The sequence below is a fragment of the Eriocheir sinensis genome, chromosome 62, assembly GCF_024679095.1.
Source record: "Eriocheir sinensis breed Jianghai 21 chromosome 62, ASM2467909v1, whole genome shotgun sequence".
Lineage (NCBI taxonomy): Eukaryota > Metazoa > Arthropoda > Malacostraca > Decapoda > Varunidae > Eriocheir > Eriocheir sinensis.
This window is the reverse complement of record NC_066570.1, coordinates 2762501-2784904: the sequence shown is the minus strand read 5'-3', so window position 1 is coordinate 2784904 and position 22404 is coordinate 2762501. Positions and strand designations below refer to the sequence as shown.

General features: G+C 41.0%; 1 protein-coding gene across 1 annotated transcript in view; it reads right to left on the bottom strand.

Annotated features, from left to right (window-relative positions):
* LOC126986543 (SCY1-like protein 2) overlaps nt 1-22404 on the bottom strand; it is a 306279-nt gene that overhangs the window by 168285 nt on the left and 115590 nt on the right. The window contains exon 5 of the mRNA XM_050842810.1: nt 13753-13848. Coding sequence (XP_050698767.1) covers nt 13753-13848 — 96 coding nt within the window. The remainder of the gene's footprint in view (nt 1-13752; nt 13849-22404) is intronic.

The following is a 22404-nucleotide window of genomic DNA, read 5'->3' as shown; positions in this document are numbered from 1 at the left end:
AGTTGAAGAAAGAAAGGAAAAAGACGAAAAGGAGTAGAAAAGTGAAGAAAATAAGAGAATTAAGGAAAACAAGAAAACCAAAACAGGAGATGAAAATGGTAACTAGAAGAGGAGTAAGAAAATGAATTAGAGAAACCAAGAAAGGAAGTAGAAAAAAAAAGAAGGAAAAGAGGAACGAAGAGAAAGCAGGGCAAATCAGTCAGGAAAGGAGAGATAAAAGAAAGTCACATTCAGGAAGTGTGAGCCGAGAAACAGACACAGGACCAAAGAATATAAGAAATAAAAAATCCCAAAATTCGAACAAAGAAAAGGAAGACATTAAAACAAAACCCTGTCTAAAATTAAGTAAGTCGGGAAAGGTGAAATGAAATACGGATATAGTAACGAGGAGACACGAGAAGCGAGGAAGAGGAGGAAGAGGAGGAGAATGGGGAGAGAAAATAAAGAAACGTAGATACACACAAGGAAGGAAAAAAAAAAAAACGGAGAGAGAGAGAGAGAGAGAGAGAGAGAGAGAGAGAGAGAGAGAGAGAGAGAGAGAGAGAGAGAGAGAGAGAGAGAGAGAGAGAGAGAAAAAAAAAAAAAAAAACAGAGAGAGAGAGAGAGAGAGAGAGAGAGAGAGAGAGAGAGAGAGAGAGAGAGAGAGAGAGAGAGAGAATGCAGGAATACAAAAAAAGACAGTAACGACGTAGGAAAGAGTTCAATATATATGCAGGAAGAGAGAATGGAAGTGAGGAGACGGAGAGAGGAGAGGAGAGGAAGGGCAAGGAAGCGGCAGAATAGGACAGTGAGGAAGGAGGGATAGTTGTATTGTTGTTGTTGTTGTTGATGGTGGTGGTGGAGAAGGAGGAGAGAACACATGAAGGTAAAGAAGAAGGGAAAGCAGAAAAGGGAAGATATGAGAAGAAAAGAATAAAGAGAACATAAGAGGAAAGCGGAGAGGAGAGGAAATAAGAGAAGAGATAAACGAGAATAAACAAAACACCACTGAGAAAGAAAACAAGAAGAAAGGATACAAGAAAAAGAAAAACGAAGAATATGAGATGAAAAAAGCCACAATGTTATAAAAAAAAGATATCATGAATTAAATAGAAGTGAAGGGGAGGATATAGCGACCAAGATGGTTAAGCAGATAGAGAAGAAACAAGGAAAGAAAAATGACGATAATATTAATGGAGAGTAAAGCAGAGAGGAAATGAGGATATAGTGATTAAGATGGTAAATTAGATAGAGAAGAAACAAGAATGAAAGTAAAATGAAGATAATATTAATGGAGAATAGAGCAGGAGAGGAAATGGGGATATAGTGATTAAGATGGTAAAGTAGACAGAGAAGAAACAAGTAAAGAAATAATGAAGACCAGAGCAGGATAGGAAATGAGTAAGAGGAGGAGAAGGAAATAGAAGAATGATGCTGGGTAAAGAAAAGGGGAACGAGAGAAAAGGAGATGAGAGGAGAGAAGGAGATACAAGTTGAGATAGTTATGCAACCCACTCAGTAAAACGAAACGAGAAAGTAAAAATAAGAAAGGAAAACACAGGAAAGGGATGATAAGATAAGTACAGTAAAGAGAAGGAAAAGTTAAGCAAAATATTCTGTGGTAAAACAATAAATACACACACAAAAACAGTTTCAAATGACAAAAAAATATGAAACATGAGAAAACTGAATAACGTTAATGGAGAACACACACACACACACACACACACACACACACACACATACATGATCTCAGGGGTACCATCACAGCATTGCGGGTTATTAGGCCTACCAAAACACTCCAAAAGAATATATAACTACCACCACCACCACCACCACCACCACAAGCTTCAAAGAGGTACAATTCGTTGCTCCATTCGCTGAAGAGTTTGTCATTCTAGTGAGTTTCCACGAAGTTAAGGAAGTAGGAGATATAAGTGGGAAAAGAAAGGAACAAAGAGACACGAATTTTAGGTCTCTCTCTCTCTCTCTCTCTCTCTCTCCGGACTTTGCCAAACTTTCTCGTGATAGCTTTCAGCATTTCAATCGCGACCGTTCTGTCTGTGTGTGTGTGTGTGTGTGTGTGTGTGTGTGTGTGTGTGTGTGTGTGTGTTTCTTTCTGCCTGTCTGCATGTGCTTCTGTCTCTCACTCTTTCTCTCTGTCTGCGTCTTTGTGTCTGTCTGTCTCTGCATGAGTGTGAAATGTAATATATGCAGGAATGTGTGTGTATGAGAGAGAGAGAGAGAGAGAGAGAGAGAGAGAGAGAGAGAGAGAGAGAGAGAGAGAGAGAGAGAAAATGTGAGATAGCTTTAAAAGTGAGTACGTACGGTGTGTTCTATCTCCCAGCTCTCAGTTTGATCTTCTCTTTCTTCCTTAATTAAGACCACCACCACCATCACCACCACCACCACCAACAACAACAACAACAACAACAATAAAACTATCCCTCCTTCCTCGCTGCCCTTCTCTGCTTCTTCCTTGCCCTCTCTCTCTCTCTCTCTCTCATACTCTTTTCTCCTCCCCATTCCTACTCCCTCAATCTTTCCTCCTCTCCTCATCTTTTCCTCCCGTTCAAGTCTTGTTCTTTTCTCCTCTCCCTCTTCTCTCCTCCCCTAACTCCTTCTTTCCTTACCCCTGCTCTTTATTTCTTCTCGCTCCGCCTCTTCCATCCTTTCTTCCTCCCTGTGTCTTTCTCTCCTTCCTATCTCGTGTCTCTCCTTCAATCTCTTCCCTCTCTCCTCTCTCTCCTCCTCTCCTCCCTCTCTCTCTCTCTCAATCCCCCTCAATCCCCTCAATCCTCTCTCTCCCCTCAATCCTCTCCTCTCTCCTCTCCCCCCTTCTACTACCTCACACACACAGTAATACTCCATCCCTTCTCGCCTACAGTCTATTTCACTCCCGTTTCTCACAGCGTCTGGCGTAGCACAATGTGGCGCCACTTCACGGCCACTCCAAAGCCGTGCCCGAGGTGTGCTGTCGCTGCTCGACTGTCCGCACTTACCACCGCCCAGAGAGTTGCCGGCCAGATCAGACAGAAGTTAGCCCGCCTTAACTCGCGTCTCCCGAAGTTACCTTCCCATTAGGCGAGAACTCATTTTTGTCGAGTTTACCCTTTAAGCTGTTCCGGTTGGGAGAATGAAGTGTTCGGGTGAGAGTGTTATGTGTGATTGATTTAGAGAGGAGAATATGATAGATAGGGATATACTTTATAGATAGATAGATAGGGATTGAGATAGATATAGATACAGATAGATATAGACATAATGGAAAAGAGATATAGATACAGATAGATATAGACATAATGGAAAAGAGAGAAAAAGACAGAGATTGGTAGGATAGATAGGAGACAGATAGGGAGACTGAGATAGATATAGATACAGACAGATATAGACAGAATGGGAAAGAGAGAAAAAGAGAGATAACTACATGTGTCAGGCTTTTACTAAGTTAGGAAAGAAGAGACATTGCGAAAAATAAGAAGCTGAAAAAAGAAGGAACTGAAGAAAGAATGCACAAAAAAGTTAAAAAGAGAGAAGGATACAGAAAGGCGTGAGGAGGAATATGACAAGAAAAAGATTATTAAGAGTGGAGGAATGGAAAGAAAAAGTATAAGGAGAAATCAGAAGAATGGAGAGGAGGAGGAAATATTAAACCCACAGACATATCACTACCCACGCCAACCGACGTAAGGAAGAAAAAGAAGTAAAATATTAAAAGTGGGGAAATGGAAGAAAATATAAAATGAAAAGTCAGCAGGGAGCGGAGGAGGAAATACTAAACACACACACACACACACACACACACACACACACACACACACACACACACACACACCACCTACACCACGCCCCCGTAAGTGAGGAAAAAACAAAAGGAAAAGAAGATTATAAGTGGAGGAATGCAAGAAAAAAAGTTAAGAGTTAAAAAAGAGGGAGAAACGCCTAACACACACACACACACACACACACACACACACACACACACACACACACACACACATTTTATCTTTGTTCCTTTCGTCCATTAAGGTATGAAACAGTATTGATAAAATGTTTGTGAAATATTCAGACATTGCCGGATTATGCACTGAAAAACAAATGACAAAAAGGTTTTCTCACATCGATATATCATAAAACAAAATACAAATATAAAACAACCTTCGAATAAAAAAAAAAAAATACACCCTGGAAAAAGTGGATTATAAATATACAACCAAGGAACAAAAAATCAAGGAAAAGTGTCATACAACCGAAGGAAAAAAATATGACAAAACGCTTTTCTCATATCGATATATCATAAAACAAAATACAAATATAAAACAACCTTCGAATAAAAAAGAATACATCCATCAAAAACATGGATTAGAGATATACAACCAAGGAAAAAAGAAAACAAAAAAACTCAACCGAAGGAAAAAAAAAAATCAACATTAAGACGAGTTATGGACATTAAAAGAAATTCAAAGTATTCTCCAAACATCGCGTATAACCAAAAATATAAAACCAAAAAATAAAGAAAACGTAAACAAAAGACGATCTAGAGCTGTGGCCGAGCGTGAAGAGTGACTGTCCAGCGCGCTACTCTCGTCCACCAATCACGAGCGCGGAATCTAATTAAGGTCGCCAAAGATGTCTGATTGTCCGCCGCTGATTGGAGGAGAGTTTTGTCGCGAGCCAATGATAACGAGTGTTGCTGTTGAGGCTACCGAACGAGAGAGAGAGAGAGAGAGAGAGAGAGAGAGAGAGAGAGAGAGAGAGAGAGAGAGAGAGAGAGAGAGAGAGAGAGAGAGAGAGAGAGAGAGAGAGAGAGAGAGAGAGAGAGAAATGAAAGAAAGAAAGATCGAAAGGAAAAACGAGAAAAAAACGAATGAAAGCAAAATAAATTATATAACATTAATCTGAAGTTTCACATTTTGCCTACGTTCTAAAAGGTAAGTAATTCTGTATTGAAGACTCGCGATACTGTCATTCGTAATTCAACTTTCTAAAATAACACGAATCAAAGAAACACTGATTAAAATATGACTTTAAAACCATGAAGTGCCTATAGAGCTAATTGTTTTATTTTTCATTATTTTTTTTACAACAAAGGAGACAGCTCAAGGGCACACAAAAAGGAAACAATAATCAAAAAGCCCGCTGTTGGAAATTAACCTCGAAACAGAAATTTATTAATGGAAGCTTAAGCACATGCAGGCCACTTTCTATATTATGTTCTAGTCCCCGGGCGTGGTCCATGTTCAAGGAATTTTGCCTACTTAAGCGAGCACCTTTATGGCGTTCAGATTGAGCCTCCAGATTATGCACAATTAATGGCACACAGCTCGCAGCGGGGTCGTGAACACCAGGAAGTTATGACATAAACAGCCCAAAAGTTCCCCCGTTTACTGCTCACAAGACGACGCAGACAAACATGTTCCTCATAAAGCTAATCAAGAAACTGTGGAGGAGAGGCAGATGTGGGAGTTTATTTATATAGCAGCGACGGGCCAAATTTGTGCCAAGATATAACCCCCCAAAAAATAGATGATGCATAAACTGATTACAAAATGCTTCGATATATATTATGAAATGGTTTGTGTGAGTGATGATTTTTTCTTATTTTTCTCGCTTAGAGGGACCATTAAGAAACATGATCCCAGCTGCTACCAGGTTAAATTATTAGAGTATTGATTAAGGTTTATCATATAACTATCGGATCCAAAAGGTTATATAAATTAGAGTCGGAGAAACGTGAATAAAACACGTATAAAATGTGAAATGTTCCCCAGTTCCAGCCCTTCCCTGTGGAGTACCTATGCACTGCCCCTTTCAACTCCTCGCTCAGATGTACTATTTTTTTTTACCGTTACACCCACAAAAAAATATATATTGTGATGAATTTTCCCTCGAGCACAAATGTGTTAAATGGAAAAACGAGTAAATAGCATCAGCCGAAAATTTGTTTTTGCTTCAACTACCCGGGAAACACACACACACACACACACACACACACACACACACACACACACACACTGGGGGGGCGTGGCTGAGAGAGAGAGAGAGAGAGAGAGAGAGAGAGAGAGAGAGAGAGAGAGAGAGAGAGAGAGAGAGAGAGAGAGAGAGAGAGAGAGAGAGAGAGAGAGAGAGAGAGAGAGAGAGAGAGAGAGAGAGAGACTCGGAAGTTGAGAGCTGGAAATAAAAATGAACGCCGAACATTCTAACACAAACGTTGCTGTGACTGAAGGAAGAAACGTGCGAGAGGAAGGCGAGAGGAAGCAAAGCAAGGAACATAGGAGTGGTAGATGAAGGCAAGTCCAGGTAAAGAAAGGTAAGTGGGAGCAAAGGAAGGTAAATAAGAGTATACGAAGGTAATTGTAAGGAAAGGAAGTCACGATGAGATAAGGGAAGGTAAGGAAGAGTAAAAAGCAGGTAAGTAAGAGGACGAGAAAAATATAATAAAAAATAAGAATAAAAGTGGAAAAACAGAGAAAGAGAAATACTGAACAAAAAATGAGAAAAAAATTAAAGTGATATTTAGAGAAAGTAGAGATTTATTTAGAGATTTATAGAGATTTAGGGATTTATTTAGAGATTTAGAGATTTATTTAGAGATTTAGATTTATTTAGAGATTTAGAGATTTATTTAGAGATTTAGAGATTTATTTAGAGATTTATTTAGAGATTTAGAGATTTATTGAGAGATTTATTTAGAGATTTATTTAGAGATTTATTTAGAGATTTAGAGATTTATTGAGAGATTTAGAGATTTATTGAGAGATTTATTTAGAGATTTATTTAGAGAAAGTAGAGAATATGTATGGCAAATGAGATGTAAAGGTGAGCACAGGACAGGAAACAACAGACCATCAAAGTAAAATACACACAAAAAAAGACATTCTTCTTCTATGCATAAATTTACGGCTGGCGAAAAGCATCAATCTGGTATCTGGACACCTCTCCTCCCGAAACTGACCTCCTCTTTCGGCCACCTCTTTGGATTCTTTTAAGGAGCAGCGAGTAGCGGGCTTTTTTTTTATAATTATTGTTTCCTTTTTTGTGTGCCCTTGAGGTGTCTCCTTTGTTTTAAAAAAAAAAAAAAAAAAAAAAAAACGGACTTAAAAATAACAGAACAAAACTATCGCTCACAGAAACATCAAGGACTAAAGGAGTTAAGGTATAAAGAACTACGGGAGTATATAACTATTCCAACATTACCCATACGTTCTAAAACACGTACTTTACTTCACAAGAAGAAACTAGAGCTGGTATTACAAGACACTGCCATATCACACTAGCTATTTCTAAAGGTCAAAGAGGGGATCAATCGGGTTCTAATGAGTGTTTCTTCATGTTCATGGTACAGAAGAAGGGTCAGACTACCACCAGGGTCATAAAACTACCCCTGGAAATGCCCACAACTCCTACGAAAGCCTTGTCAAGTATGTGTTCTTGGGCGGCGAGATGTCTCCTAATACAACCCTAGGATACGATTGGAAGAGGATGATGAGAGGAAAACCAAACGTACTCTTTCTTTAGCCAAACAAAAAGCACAAAGCGAAACCAGAGTGTCCGTAAATTACCCGATTTCACTTGCGATTTACAAAGGCGATGGAGAGAGATGAAGCTTCCAATGCCGCGTAAGAACGAGAGGAAATACAGAGCCTTGATGCGGCGAGGAGCTTACAGAGAGCTTATCCTAGCCGCGCAGAGAGAGGCAGAGATGAGCTGGTTGCGGATTACACTTACGCGCACACACACACACACACACACACACACACACACACACACACACTTCTTGCAATATAACAGGACACACATCCAGGCAATAATACAAACAAAGTGAATGGGAAAAAAATACTAAACATACACACACACACACACACACACACACACACACACACACACACGTACACATACATACACACAAACAAACAAACAAACAAACAAATACATTTCCTGCATCATAAAGGAAAACACATCCAAGTAATAGCAAATAGTGAAAAAAAAACGCACACACACACACACACACACACACACACACACACACACACACACACACTCGCCCCCCCCCCTCCCCCCGTCCACCATACACATCCAAACAACTGTATATGGAAGTGAAAGAACGAAAGAAAAAAACACTTACATAACCTTAACTCTAACTTGCATAAACTGGAAATCTCATCAAACGTTTTTTTTATTTTTTTATTTTTTTATTTGCGATTCCAAGCGCAGACTCGTAAGCCGTGGAACCCGAGACGTAATCCACAGGTGTCAAGGCGAAGGTTTGTGTCAAGTTGTAAATAAGTAAATAAGTAAATCAGCAAAAAGTCTGGCAGGCACAAAAAACAAGTCGTGTTGCCTCATATTCCTTTTTTTTTCTAAACGAGTGAGATTTAAGCGATTTCAAAAGCACTGACCCGTCGAGCCTGAGTGATTTGAGGCTCCACAGCAAGGGCGGCAAGACTGCAGAAGCATTATATTCTTCTTCCATTTTTCATCTAACTTCTCGATTTCACGTCAGTTCAGATTTATGCAAGATAACGATGATTAGGAGAAGGAAGAGGAGGAGGTGAAGAAGGAGGAGGAGGAGGAGGAGGAGAGGGAGGAGGGAGAGAAGGGGAAAGAAGATAAAGATAAGGAGGAGGAAACGGAAAAGAAGGATAATTATGAGGAAGAGGTGGAGAACAGCATAAGCAAAAACAATAAAGGAAAAGGACAAGAAAACGAGGAGGAGGAGGAAGAAAGAGAGGAGGGAGAGAAGGGGAAAGAAGAAGAAGAGAAAGAGAAGGAGGAGGAAACGGAAAAGAAGGATAATTATGAGGAAGAGGTGGAGAACAGCAAAAGAAAAAACAATAAAGGAAAAGGACAAGAAAACGAGGCCGCAGGTAAGCACGCCCCTCCTGCCTCGCCGCACACACGCGATAACTAATCACCATAAATCACCAAATGAACAAAACAGCGCCGCCGGGAAGGCCTTGTGTGCCGCGTAAGGAGTCCAATAATAGCCCGCCAAGCCTAAGGTGGCCGGCGTGCGTGTGTACCTGAGGAAGCGCTGGTACGTCACGCCCGACCCTGACGACCCGCCGTGTATGTGTGTGTTGTGTTGTGTTGTGTGTGTGTGTGTGTGTGTGTTGTGTTGTGTTGTGTTGTGTGTTGTGTTGTGTGTGTGTGTGTGTGTGTGTTGTGTTGTGTTGTGTTGTGTGTTGTGTTGTGTTGTGTTGTGTGTGTGTGTGTGTGTGTGTGTGTGTGTGTGTTAACATCTACCTGGGTAAATTATGAGAAACATGTTTTGTTTACAGCAACGGGAGGCAAGATTAGATAAATAATCTTTCTTGAAGCAGAAGGTAAAATACAGACAGCAAACCGTGAGAGTTACCAGATGTCTTCAGTGAACTCATTTGTGTGACATTATTACATAACGGGAGTCCCGCCGCACAACAATGACGCCGAGCCGCCCAAGACGCATTTCCGGCATAAATCACGGTAATGCGGCCAGCACGCCGGCGGTGAATTGTCTGCCGGGTGGTGGGCGCTGTTTTGTGGCTCTCATGGAACACCAGGCCTCTTAAGAAAGCTGGTCCGACTGTACTTCGTTGAGTAAACTAAAACTTTCATCGAGCACTGTTCCTCAAGGAAACCACTTGCAAAAAAAAAAACAAAAAAAAAAAAAAAAAACGATTAAATTGCACCATTTGGCCAGCGGCATGAGGCAGCGAAAGGCGTGTGGGGGTGTATGAGGTACTTAGCATTAACGTGTGTGAATACATCAATGGGTCAATAAGTGACTAAACATTCTCTTTTTCAGCATTGTATACACAGCATGGAGAGGCGGGTATGAAGAGTCTGCAAGAAGCCGATCAGCACACACGGCTGACCCATGATATACACCTCACATTATCCGCCGTACCTCTAGATTTCTGTAAACCTGTCTACATCTAAGACTATTACACTATATCCTTTCTATATATTTGGGGAGGCGGTGGCTGAATGGATAGCGTGACGGCGCCGGGTTCAGGACGACGCGAGTTCAATCCCCGCCCGGTGCCACCAAGATGGGATTTTTCAGCCGCCGCCGAGTGGCTTAAAACTAACCACATGCTGTCCAGAAGACCACCTATCAACCCGGACTCTAGATTCTAGGATTAAAGATGAACTCCGGGAGGGCAGCATAAGCCAATGCGAGATGGTGCAGCTATAAACACTCGCCTTCTCCAGAACGGGCTGGGCCGACAATCAGGCCCCACAAGGAAGAAGCCTTGGGCCGACCATCAGGATCCACCGGGAAGAGGCCTACCGGCGCAATAGGCCAAAACGTGAAAAAAGATATCGATTTCTCTAAATATTTTCATACTTCCTAAACCTATCTTACAATACCCTATATCTTACTCTATACTGTAGCTTGGGTAATGAGAACAAATTTGCTAAGATCCTCAATTTCACGCCGAACACAAGAGATGAATTAAGTTTGTAGGAACTGATTGCATATATAAGTATTTACAATTGTAAATATATGGTAATAAGCATCCTCTTAACTTATCTTCATTTCCGCCAAAATTCTTAATTAATATAAAAACAAAAACGTTCACAAGACAAGAAGCAAAAAAGTTAACATTTTGCCGGTCTAAATACCATTGAATACGTGTTTTTCTTCGTCCTAATTCCTTTGTATTGTGCTCTTGGCGTCGTGAGAAAGGACTGGTAAGACTTTATAGTGTTTTCAAATCACCACTTCTCCACCGGCCCTTCCTGCAGTAAAAAGTAAGCCTCGAGAACTAACTCATTAAATATTGGCATAAACTTTAAATTTGGCGTTTCTTTCCGCCCAAATTCCTGGTCTTGACGTTGTGGGGCAAGACTAATAGTTTATCCCAAGTTTTTCAGCCCCTGCCTCTCCACCTCCCCTTCTCGCGTGGTAAAACAATCCATAACCAATTAACTATTTAAATATGGATGTGTGTTTTAAATGTGGAGTCTCTTTTCTCTCAAGTTCCTCGGCATTCTGGTCTTGGCGCCGAAGAGGATCGTTTGATAAAGATTGCTATGCTTTTATGTCGCCGCCTCTCCGCTTCCCCTTCCAGCCCGTGAAAAAGTAAGCGCCGGATAATTAACTCTTAAATTATTAATGAGATCATGACAGGACCTGATACCGACGCGTCACGATGGAAAATAACGACATTGCCAATAAACGCTCGGAATCTATACACAGCAGGTAATACGAGAGGAATTAACGTTAGAGATGACCTGTCGCGGATCGTGATGCCTTAATTACCGTGGGAAAAAAATGGAGATGAAAGATGAAGGTCCGCAAGAACGTAATAACCTCAGGGTCACCTCCAAGGATAAAAGTTGAAATAGAGAGAGCGTAAATCTTAACACGAGAACTACTTTAATTTGATATTGAGTTATGTATTCGTGACGGCATATCTACGTAGGTGTGCAAAGAGAAAAAGCAGGAGAATGAAGAGTCCGATGAGCATAAGAAACAGTGAAATATAGGGAAAAATATAAAGAGGCAGGAATTATAAATCAAACTACCTATACATTTATTTTACAGCAGAGGAGACAGTGCAAGGGCGTAAAATAAAAGAAAACAATATGAAAAAAAAGCCCGCTACTTACTGCTCCTAAATAGTCTTAATAAATACATTCAATTAAGGAGGCAATATACAGTTAAAATTAGGTGCAGTATCCTGTGTAATAATCACGTATGTATTAATTTTGTTTGCGAAGATGTAGTCAGCGAGCGTCTAAATACCTGCCTGTATGTCTGTTATGTGTGTGACGTAGCAGCATGAGATGAGGGAGTGTGAGGTGAGAAAGTGTGAAGTGGAGAAGTGTGAGGTGGTGAAATGAGGTGGAGGAGTATGTAGTGAGGAAGTATGAGTTGTTGAAATATGAGGTAGGAAAGTATGAGGCGAGATATGAGGTGAGGAAACATATGGATAACGAAGATGTCGGAAGTATGAGATGAGGAGAGATGAGAGAGAGAGAGAGAGAGAGAGAGAGAGAGAGAGAGAGAGAGAGATGAGGAAATATAAATTGAGGTAATATAAGGTCAGAAAGTCACCTCGCTGCCCCTCCCCTCCTGACCTTCACCTCACTGCTCTCGCGGTATTAAGGTCAACAATTCCCGGGTAAAACATTTCCCCAGCATCATCCCCGACAGCCTCTCTCTAAATTCACGTTGAAATAATTTATCTCGAGCCTGGAAAGAGTAGTTTAACATTCATACCATCCGCCAACGAACATTAATTTTTGCATCATACTGAATAATTTAAGTTTCGTGCAAAAAATATGTTCTGATAATTTTTTTTTCATCCACTTCTATGTATTTTAAAAACCTTCATCTTGTATTTCACTCGGTAATATTCATCTCTATATCAGGCAACATTTATTTATCAGGTTAATTCATATGTTCGTCCATCCCCCTTCCCTTGCAGCCCCGTCATCCCTTCCTTTATACATTCTGACCTCTAGATCACCTCCATACCCTTGTTTATAATGCTATTAACGTTATCTCTGGTTCTGATCCCTTATCTGGTCTATTTAGCTCCCTTCTCATATTCTGAACGCTTTGCCCTTCCCCTTTATAATCGCTTATCCCACCTTTCACGTTATTCTATTCCGGTTCTCAATATTTTATCTGTATATTCTACCTTATCTCTGTTCAAGCGTTTATGTCGCTGTTTGTTGCTCTATTGCTCTGATTCTCCGCCTTGCCTCACTACCTTCCTATACACATTTAAACACTATTCTGCTTTTCTGCAACCATTAAAGTCGGTGTTAACGTTATTGAATTGTTCTGGTCATAAAACTTGTCTTCGCGTTATTCTATTTATATTCTGAAACTCTCTTTAGCTGCTGCAGAACTATTTGAGTCGCTGCTAACGTTACTCTCTCTCTCTCTGGTCTTTATTCTTGTCTCCTCATCTTCCCATTCTTTCCGACCCTCGACACTTAATCTTTGCAACCATATATACTGCCACTGACGTTCCCTTGATATCACGCGGACGCTGACACGCCACCGGCCAGGCGAGACACGGGATTATGTTATTACCGGAGACACGAAAGGCCGCAGGGTAAGATTGCCTCGGGTTAGGTTAGGGAGGCGCGGAGTGAGATAGTTAATGTATGTGGCAGGTTATGGATATTGTCGGGTTAGGTGAAGTTCGGTGCGAAGGTGGAGAAAGAATGAAGCTTGATGGTTGAGAAAGATAGATAGATAGATAGATGGAGAGAGAGAGAGAGAGAGAGTGTTTACGGTAGGTCAACATACGAGAAATCTGTCAAAAAAGCTAAGAGGAAAATCTGAGGAAGAGGAGGAGGAGGAGGAGGAGGAGGAGGAGGAGGAGGAGGGAATAAATGAGGAAAGGCGGAGGGAAGGAAAAAGCAATTAAAGGAAGGAAAAAAAAAAAGAAGTATATTTATAAGTTCATGATTTTTCCATTACCCTCCTCCTCCTACTCCTCCTCCTCCTCCTCCTCCTCCTTCTTCTCCTCCTCCTCCTCCTCCTCCTCCTCACTATCCCTTACCTGGCGGATATTAGCGTACAGGGAAGACCAATTAAGTTACTGACACCGAGTCTTCACCCTTAACATACCTGGTCTCTCTCTCTCTCTCTCTCTCTCTCTCTCTCTCTCTCTCTCTCTCTCTTCTCCTCTCTTCCATCTCCTCCTCCTCCTCCTCCTCCTTCTACTTTTTCTTCCTCTTTCTCTCCCTCTTCCTCTCCCTCCCTCTCCCTCTTCCTCCCCCCTCTCCTTCTCAAACACACACATATATATTAACACTCACTGATGTAGTCGAGGTCAGGTTGGGTCATCTTCGGGGCTCTGGACGTCCACGGCTGAACTGTGATGTTGTCTGGTCCCTCGCCCTCACCAACTTTCTCTGCGGGGGAGGGAAAAGGAGGGGAATTAAGCTTCAGAAAGACACTCACTATCACCGTTGCCAGATTGTCGTACACAGAGCATAGTATTTACCTGTTTCTGACGCCTAACTATTGCCAAGACACATCATAATCTAACTCTTTTAACGATAACTATAAATGAGTTTCGTTAGTGGAGCCCAGAAGACAGTTTGGGGTTAGGAAGTCGGGAAATATAATCGGCTAAGTACGACAATCTGGCAATGTTGCTCACTATGTACAAGTAGATAATAAAAGGTTGGAATCGAATATATAATCAATCCTCTCGTCCTCACCCACTTTCTCTGCGGGGATAGACGAACAGAAGAGGAGATGTAGGCTATAAGATTACACTCACTATAAATAAAAGCGCAGAACAGCATCAAGTCTCTCGCTCTTAACCTCTTTTCTGTGGTATTAAAAAAGGGAGTCAAGTTTCAAAAAGACTATAAAAAAGCATAGGATAGAATGTGTAATCAAGCCTCTCCCTCTACCCATTTTATTTACGCGGATGGTAAAAGAGTTAAGTTTAAAAAATACACGATATTAACAAGAGCATAGGGTAGAATATGTAATCAAGCCCTTCCCTCGAGCACTTACCCTGCCATGAGTGAAGGGACGAGAGTTAGGCTTCAAAAGGACACTCTCTATACATACAAGCATAGCTAAGTCTATATACACCCAGTCAAGTCATACGCAGCTTTGTGGGAGGCGTGGTTTATGCGTGACACTGCTTGGAGCCAAACTAGAGACTGTAGAAACAAGGATTTAGAGAAAACGAAGAAAGGCGGACTAATTTAAATTAATCACTTCAACATGCCCTCATTCACACCCCACACCTCAGTTTGTGGGCATTTGAATTACAGTCACGCAATAGCAAAATAAAAAAGACATTTTTTCGTCAGTGGCTTGCATGAGCGCGCTGTGAAAGGTGAGAATGCACATCCAAAGTGCACATACGGCCCCAACTTTAGTCACCCCTGAACTGGCGGGTATTTTTTGTTTTAGCTCCAAGTGACGTCATCCTGCTGCTCCGCCCCAAAACCGCCTCCCGCGCGTACCGGTCGCAGTTTTGAAGCACAGTGACGACTTGGTATATACAGACTAAGCAAGCATAGGATAGGATGTGTTACCAGGACAATACTACAAATGAGACAGCCAAGAGAAGCATCACGGGTGCTTATTCTCGTGCTCTGAAAATATTAACTCAAACACTTTTTAATCTATCTCCTCGCCCTCACCTTCTTCCTTTGCTGGTATAGAGTGATGCGGTTGACTCAGTGACCTCAATACCACCGTTGCCAGATTGTCGTCCTCAGAGCATAGCATTTACCGGTTTTTGGAATTACCGGAATTAACGACTTTAACGATAAATATAAATGAATCTAGTTATTGGGGCCCAGGAGACATTTTTGGGGGGTCGGAAGTTGGCAAATATAAGAGGCTGAATACGACAATCTGGCAGCGATACGATATACGATAAATAAAATAAAAACATGGATAAGCCTCAGATATGATAATGTTCTCCCTCTAAACATGCGCATATGTTAAAATATATAATGTGTCTTGTTTATGATGCTCGGAAACACTGTAATAGGATGGAGCATGTGATTTCGTAAAACTAAGATTCTTATAAACATATTTGCACCCTCTCTCTCTCTCTCTCTCTCTCTCTCTCTCTCTCTCTCTCTCTCTCTCTCTCTCTCTCTCTCTCTCTCTCTCTCTCCACACACACACACATGCACACCCATAAATAAATAAATCACGTCCATCAACAACAAAATACTTGTTCCAGTACACAATATTTTTTTCCCCAGCCGCTGTTCCCAGCGAGCAATTACACCCCAATTGATTGATATAAAAACACACAGAATATCAAACCGAAACTGAACATACCGCTCCCTCTGTTTGCTTATGCAGGGGCGGCGCTTAGGAGACTTTTTTTTCTTCTTTATTTATTACCCTTGAGCTGTTTCCTTTGCCGCAAAATAAAGCGAGCATAGAATGAAACAAACGCAAATTCGAATGATCACTATTACTCTGACAAAAAACAACGGATATATACCTTCAACGACACAAAAAATACGCCTGCCACCATAAACAGCTAATATACTATAGTCTGTTCACTTAAGTCCGACCCAAGATGACAACATAAACCTAAGTGTGTTCGTAAGCACAGTGCAGATTAGTAGATAAAGTGTTGCGTGAGATAAACACAAACAGAGGTTAAAGAAAACTTGGAAGCCATAGCAGCAGCCAGTCAGCACTCAGCTTACAAACACGCTTAGGTTTATGTTGTCAGCTTGGGTCGGACTTAAGTGAACATACTTTAGTAAGGTTTTATTACCCTTGAGCTGTTTCCTTTGCCGCAAAATAAAGCAAGCACAAAATGAAACAAACGTATATTCGAATAATCACTAATATTCTGACAAAAAAAAACCTAATATGCCTTTAACTACTTAACTACACAAAAAATACGCCTGCCACCTTTAACAGCTAATATACTAGTAAGGTTTTATGCCAAGCAAGCCAAACTCTCAAGAGACAAACATAACCGCACATCCTTAAATTAATAAAACTTCAAATCCCAACCAGAGGCAAAGAGTAAGAGCGTGAAACCTCTCGCCCGCCCGATCACACCCTCGAAAAATGACTAAATGAGAAACTTTTTGGAAACCACATCATTCCCGCAGCGAAAGAGACACAAACTTTTGCAAACTGAATCAGAACCCGAAAATTGACGGAAAGTTTTGCAATTTGACTCAGACGTGTTAAGTATTAATGAATGAATGAATGTTTAATCTAAAAAGTGGAGTGGGATGCTGATGAGAAGAGAATGAGGAGAGTGGCAATGTAATCTTCCTCTTGTGGAATACGCTTGCAATGGATGAAGGACACAATGGGTGAGTTCTGGTATAGTCAGGCACAGTGTCTTTGTAATCACCCGAAGCAGAATTTACTCTTCCTTATGGTCAGGCTTTTAAATCGATAGAAAATATTAGACTTCCAGAATGGTTTCCCCAGATCTTTACCTTTATATTAACATTAAATGGTTTAGGAGCCATTTAAAACTTTTGAAACATTTGTTGATGATCATAATTATGTGCAAAAGTTTCCTTAGCTTCTGAATTATGAATTGTAGAAAAGGGTATAAAAAATGAGCTCCAGGGGGCAGCATGAGCCAAGTAAAATGGCGCCACTATAAACACTTGCCATAAATACCATAACCATCACCACCGCCTCAGCTCTTCTCTCATCAGCAGCGCCGCATCATCGACCCCATTACCATCAACACCGCTTCTGAGGCTCGCATCTTCCTCATTTTCACTCATTATCGAAGACAAGCTCTCGTACCGAACCTCTCACTCGTAAGAACATGAGGCGCTTCTAAAAATAAACTCAGAATACGAAAGAAAAATCCTATTGCATCTTTTCGTCTCTTTTCGTGGGTGTTTATCTATTCACGAGGCGTCGACTTAGTGTTGAAACAAAGGCGGACGAGGAGCAGGAGGAGGAGGAGGAGGAGAAAGAAGAGGACGAAACGAAAGAAGAAAAGTGACGAAAAAGATATTGGAGGAAATGATTAACTTGAACACGGTGGGAAGGTGGGAGCATTTGCATTTTCTTTTAAGTTTATTTTCCTTCGATGAGAGAAAACAAGAAAATGATTGCTAAAATTTGATTACATAGAGATCAGTTAAAAAAAAAGATAGGTAAATAGATAAACAAAATGACAAATAGTAAAAGACATATAGATAAAAAGATAGATACTGAAAGAAAAATAGATATAGATGGACTTGAGCAAATAGATAAAAACAGATAGATAGATATGGGTAATCAGAGATAGATAGATAGTAATAAAGTAAGAGATATAGAGAAAAAAAGAAAGGAAGAGAGAGACTTTCTGGTGAATAGTTGACGTTTGTGAAGACTGCATAGATGTTTGTGCAGAGCGTAAGGGGGGAGGGGAAGGTATATATATTGCTCTAAACATGTATAAATAAATTAATAGATAAATAAATAACAAGCCTTACTTAATTAGACACACGATCATAGACTCAATATAGGCAATTATTCTTTCTGCTTTCGATTTTTCATTTTTCTTTTTAACTGAACTCGGCCGCCTCCTCCTCCTCCTCCTCCCTTTTCCTCTCCCCCTCCTCCTCCTCCCTCCTTTCCCTTCTCCCTCCTCCTTCTCTTTCTCGAACCGTAAAAACTCTTCATTCCCAAGTGACAACAATAAGCAACAACAACAACAACTCACACAACAAACAAACTTTTACCTGCCTGCATTAAGAGGATCACGAGAGACAGACTTCCCTCCCATGTGGTTTCCGATTCCCCAAAACATAGATTCTGGTCCTGTCCACACATTCACAATGGAGCTGGAAACTGTTATTCACTTTTTCTGTTTTCTCTCGCGCTAAGGTTTTTTTTTCGAGTATTTTGTTTACTTCTCTCTCTCTCTCTCTCTCTCTCTCTCTCTCTCTCTCTCTCTCTCTCTCTCTCTCTCTCTCTCTCTCTCTCTCTCTGCTCTCGAGTCATTCTCTTTGTCTTTCTTTCTCTCCCTCTTTCACTCATTTCTTGTCTTTCAATTATTACCATTTGACATTTTCCCCCTTTTCTTCTTCCCTCGTTTTATTTTCTGCTCGTCTTTTTTTTATATTTTTCCTCCAGTTGCTTCAATGTCTCCTTTCTTTGCTTTCCCTCTGTTCCTCGTTTCTTTTGTTCCTTTCTTGTTTTTCGTTACTATATGACATTTTCTCATTTTCCTTCTATTTCCGTTTTTTTTCCTATTTGTATTTTTCCTCCCTTTGGTCCTTCTCCTTCATTTTTATCCTCGTCTTCGTCTACGTTGCCGCTTTTTCACACTCTTCTACCTCCCTCTATCTCCTTCCCTCTCGCTCTTTCATCTTTCTTATTTACTTTCTCGTCGCCTTTTCACACTTTCCTCTCCTTTACCTCGTCCCTCTTCATCCACTTCAAGGACTTCTTTTCCTTCATTCATCTTCATTTCTCTTCGTCCTCCTTTTCATCTTACTCTTTTTCTTGTTATCTCTTCGTCCTCCTCCTCCTTGCCTTTTTCTATTTTCATTTCCCATCATCTTCTTCCCTCTATCCTTCTTGTAACCTTTTCTCCTCCACCTCCTCCACCTCTTGCAACCTCTCCTTTCCACCACCGCCATCACCCCCACCACCACTAGAGATTAAGTCAGGGTTGGGTGATGGGAATGTGCTTGGAGGGGAAGGGTTAAGTACCTCCTTCCCTTCCTCCACCCCACGTTAGATGTCAGAGGTAATGTATTCTGTGCCTCCCAGCTTCCCCTTCTCTCTATTGGTATATTCTGAAACATATCGGCTTCCAAACACACATACTTGATTAAGCTTTCATAAGAGTTTTGGGCATTTCCAGGGGTAGTTGTATGACCCTTCTGGTAGTTTAGTCATTTTTTTGTCCAGTGAACATATTAAAACACTATTAGAACGCAACTGATCTCACATCGGTGTTTGGTAATAGTTGATGTGAGGGTGTAGAAGGGTCTGAGCATACCAAGATATGTATGTTTACCTCCTCATATTCATCCTAATACCGTCATCCTTATCCTGAACCCTCATATTAACCTCATATTCACAAGCAGCAAGTTAGGGGAGATGTTTTCGACACAAATTATTCTTAAATATAACAACAAAGAATAGTAAGATGGATGAATGAATAACAAGGAAGAAGTAATATGTACCAACGCAAACTCATATTTACAAGCAGAATATTACGGGAGTTATTTTACATCGTTAGTATTGATGTGTTTAATTATTAAGTACACAAAAGTCTTACCCGTACGAAGCAAATCTAATAGTGACGCATTTTGGACAATATATATTTCTATCTATGTACATTTCTTCGCATTGTGTAATCACGTAAGAATACACTCTACGCCATCTGACACAAGCGTAAAATAAGCATACATGTATCTCTATGTCATACTCTTCCAAGTCTTCTGTAATCTTCCTCTAAGTCCCGAGTGTCCAATTTATCACCTGTATATTCAAACACCTGCCGGTCCCTGAGACTACCTGGACAGTTGTAAGGGTGAGTTATGACGCAATTAGTTTCAAAAGGTAATCTTCTCATATACGCTTCTCTTTGCTACCTGTCGTACTCGTGTTTGTAGTGTGTGTGTTGAGTGTTTGTGGGAGGTTATTGTGTGTATCTGTATGTGTCTGTGTCTGTGTGTGTGTGTGTGTGTGTGTGTGTGTGTGTGTGTGTGTGTGTGTGTGTGTGTGTGTGTGTGTGTGTGTGTGTGTGTGTGTGTGTTCTTTGGTCTCCTTTTTCTCTTCCTCATCTTCCTCTTCATTTATTTTCATTGCGTTACACTTTCTTTGCTCTCTATCACTATCTCCTCCTCCTCCTCCTCCTCCTCCTCCTCCTTCCTATAGTTACATTTCCTCTACTCGCCTTTCACTTCTTCACATTTTCTTATATTTTTGTTCTTACTTTTAATCTTTTCTGCCTTTTTCTCTATTTCAGTCTCACATTTCCTTGTTTTTTTCTTTCTTCTGCCTCCTCTTCCTCTTTTTCTTCTTCTTCTTCTTCTTCTACTCCCTCCTCCTCCTCCTCCTCCTCCTCCTCCTCCTCCTCCTCTTTTTCACCTCAACTTCCTCGCTTTTCTATTTTCTCTGCAATCATTTTATTCACTCACATCCAGATAGCTTCTCTCTCTATCTATTTATTTATCTATCTATATCTGCACACACACACACACACACACACACACACATCAAAGTGGGGTGTCAGTGGGTCCCGAGGCCTTGTTTCCTCTTCAGCCCCAACCAATTACAATCACAGAGAGAGAGAGAGAGAGAGAGAGAGAGAGAGAGAGAGTGAGTGTGTGTGTGTGTGTGTGTGTGTGTGTGTGTGTGTGTGTGTGTGTGTGTGTGTGTGTGTGTGTGTGTGTGTGTGTGTGTGTCTGCATCAAAATTACCTTGTTTCGTACGTTCTTTTAATCACTCAACGTCTTTAATCTCATCTCTTTCATTTTTATCATGCATTCATCCTAACCTTTTTCTGTACGTGTCTGTCTGTCTGTCTGTGTGTCTGGAAGAGGGTAGAGCAAAGTGATGCTAAAGGTTGTGTTAGAGAGAGACAGACAGACAGACAGGAAGACATACAGACAGAGACAGACAAACAGACAGACAGACAGACAGGTACAGAAAAAGTTAGGGATGAATGAAAGATAAAAATGAAAGAGCTGAGATTAAGGACGTTGAGATTAAAAGAACGTGCAAGACGAGGTAATTTTAAAGCCGAGAATCTGAATAAAAAAATGGACAAGATGAAAGAAGAGGGAAATTAAGGAGACGAAGACGAAGAGGAAGACGAAAATGAAGACCAAGACGAAGAAGATGAATGGGAAAACTAAAACGAAAAATCAACACCCATAACAAGAACAAGAACAAGAAAAGCAAGAAAAAGAAGATGAAGAACAAGAACAAGACCATGAATAACAACAAGAAGTCGTAGGAGAAGAATTTAAAGAAAAAGATCTGAAATAAAAATTAAGATGCAAAACAAATCCGACAAAGAATTGGAAGTAAACAAATGGAGTGAACTTACTGGTCCTCGAGTATACAAAAGTGGTCCCAGTGGTCGAGCAAGAGAGGAGTACTGCTGTTTTCATGGGCCCAGGTAGATACAAGTTACCTAGTCTTTTAGTTATGCAAGTCAGAGTGCGTCAAATTTATCGGTCAAGGAAAATATTAGGACAGTTTGTTATCGGTAGACCAAGTTGATGTAGCGGACGAAAAAGTGTAATCATGTAACTTTAGATTCGCTGTGACTGAGTTCCTTATGTTCAAACGCTTTCGGCTCTCATAATAAATATTCCCAGATGCTACAGAGGACGAGAAAATCACATAACCAGTTACATAAGTTTAAGATTGTGAGGTAATAAAGAACGTCACGTGGACTGAATCAGATACAACGGAGAGACAAAGGAAAAATGAGGTAAAAAGTCTGTTATTCCATCGGTCGAGCTGCTACAAAAGACTCCCTAGACTGTGCAGTGATCTAAAAGTGCCGTGAAGGGAACTAGAGATTTCAATTGAAGCAGACGCAAAGCAGCCACTCCGGAACAAGGAAAGAGCTTGCCCGTTATTACTTTTGCGCGCGGCTACACAAGACTCTCCAGACAGTGACGTGATCAAACCAGAGACGAGACAGCGGAAAAGAAGAAAACAAATATAAAGGCTTGCGGGCGGAGCGTGTCACCCGCGCGTATATACAGTGGTTGTCAGGGAGACGTTAGTGTGTTATGTGGAGGGCGGGCAGCAGCGGAGGAGCAGAGTCGTGGGAACAATATAAGGTCAGGGTCGGCGTGTGTCTGCAGGGTGAAGCCATCGCAGGTGTGGTGGCCGTCGGGAACACTTTGATGTGTAAATGTGTGGATGGCGGAGTAGAGAGGGAGAAGGGAGCGAGAGGAGGCGAGTGTTGGTGTGTGCGGAGTGACGTCCTCGTGCATGGAGTGTTTGTAAGGGAGGGTGTA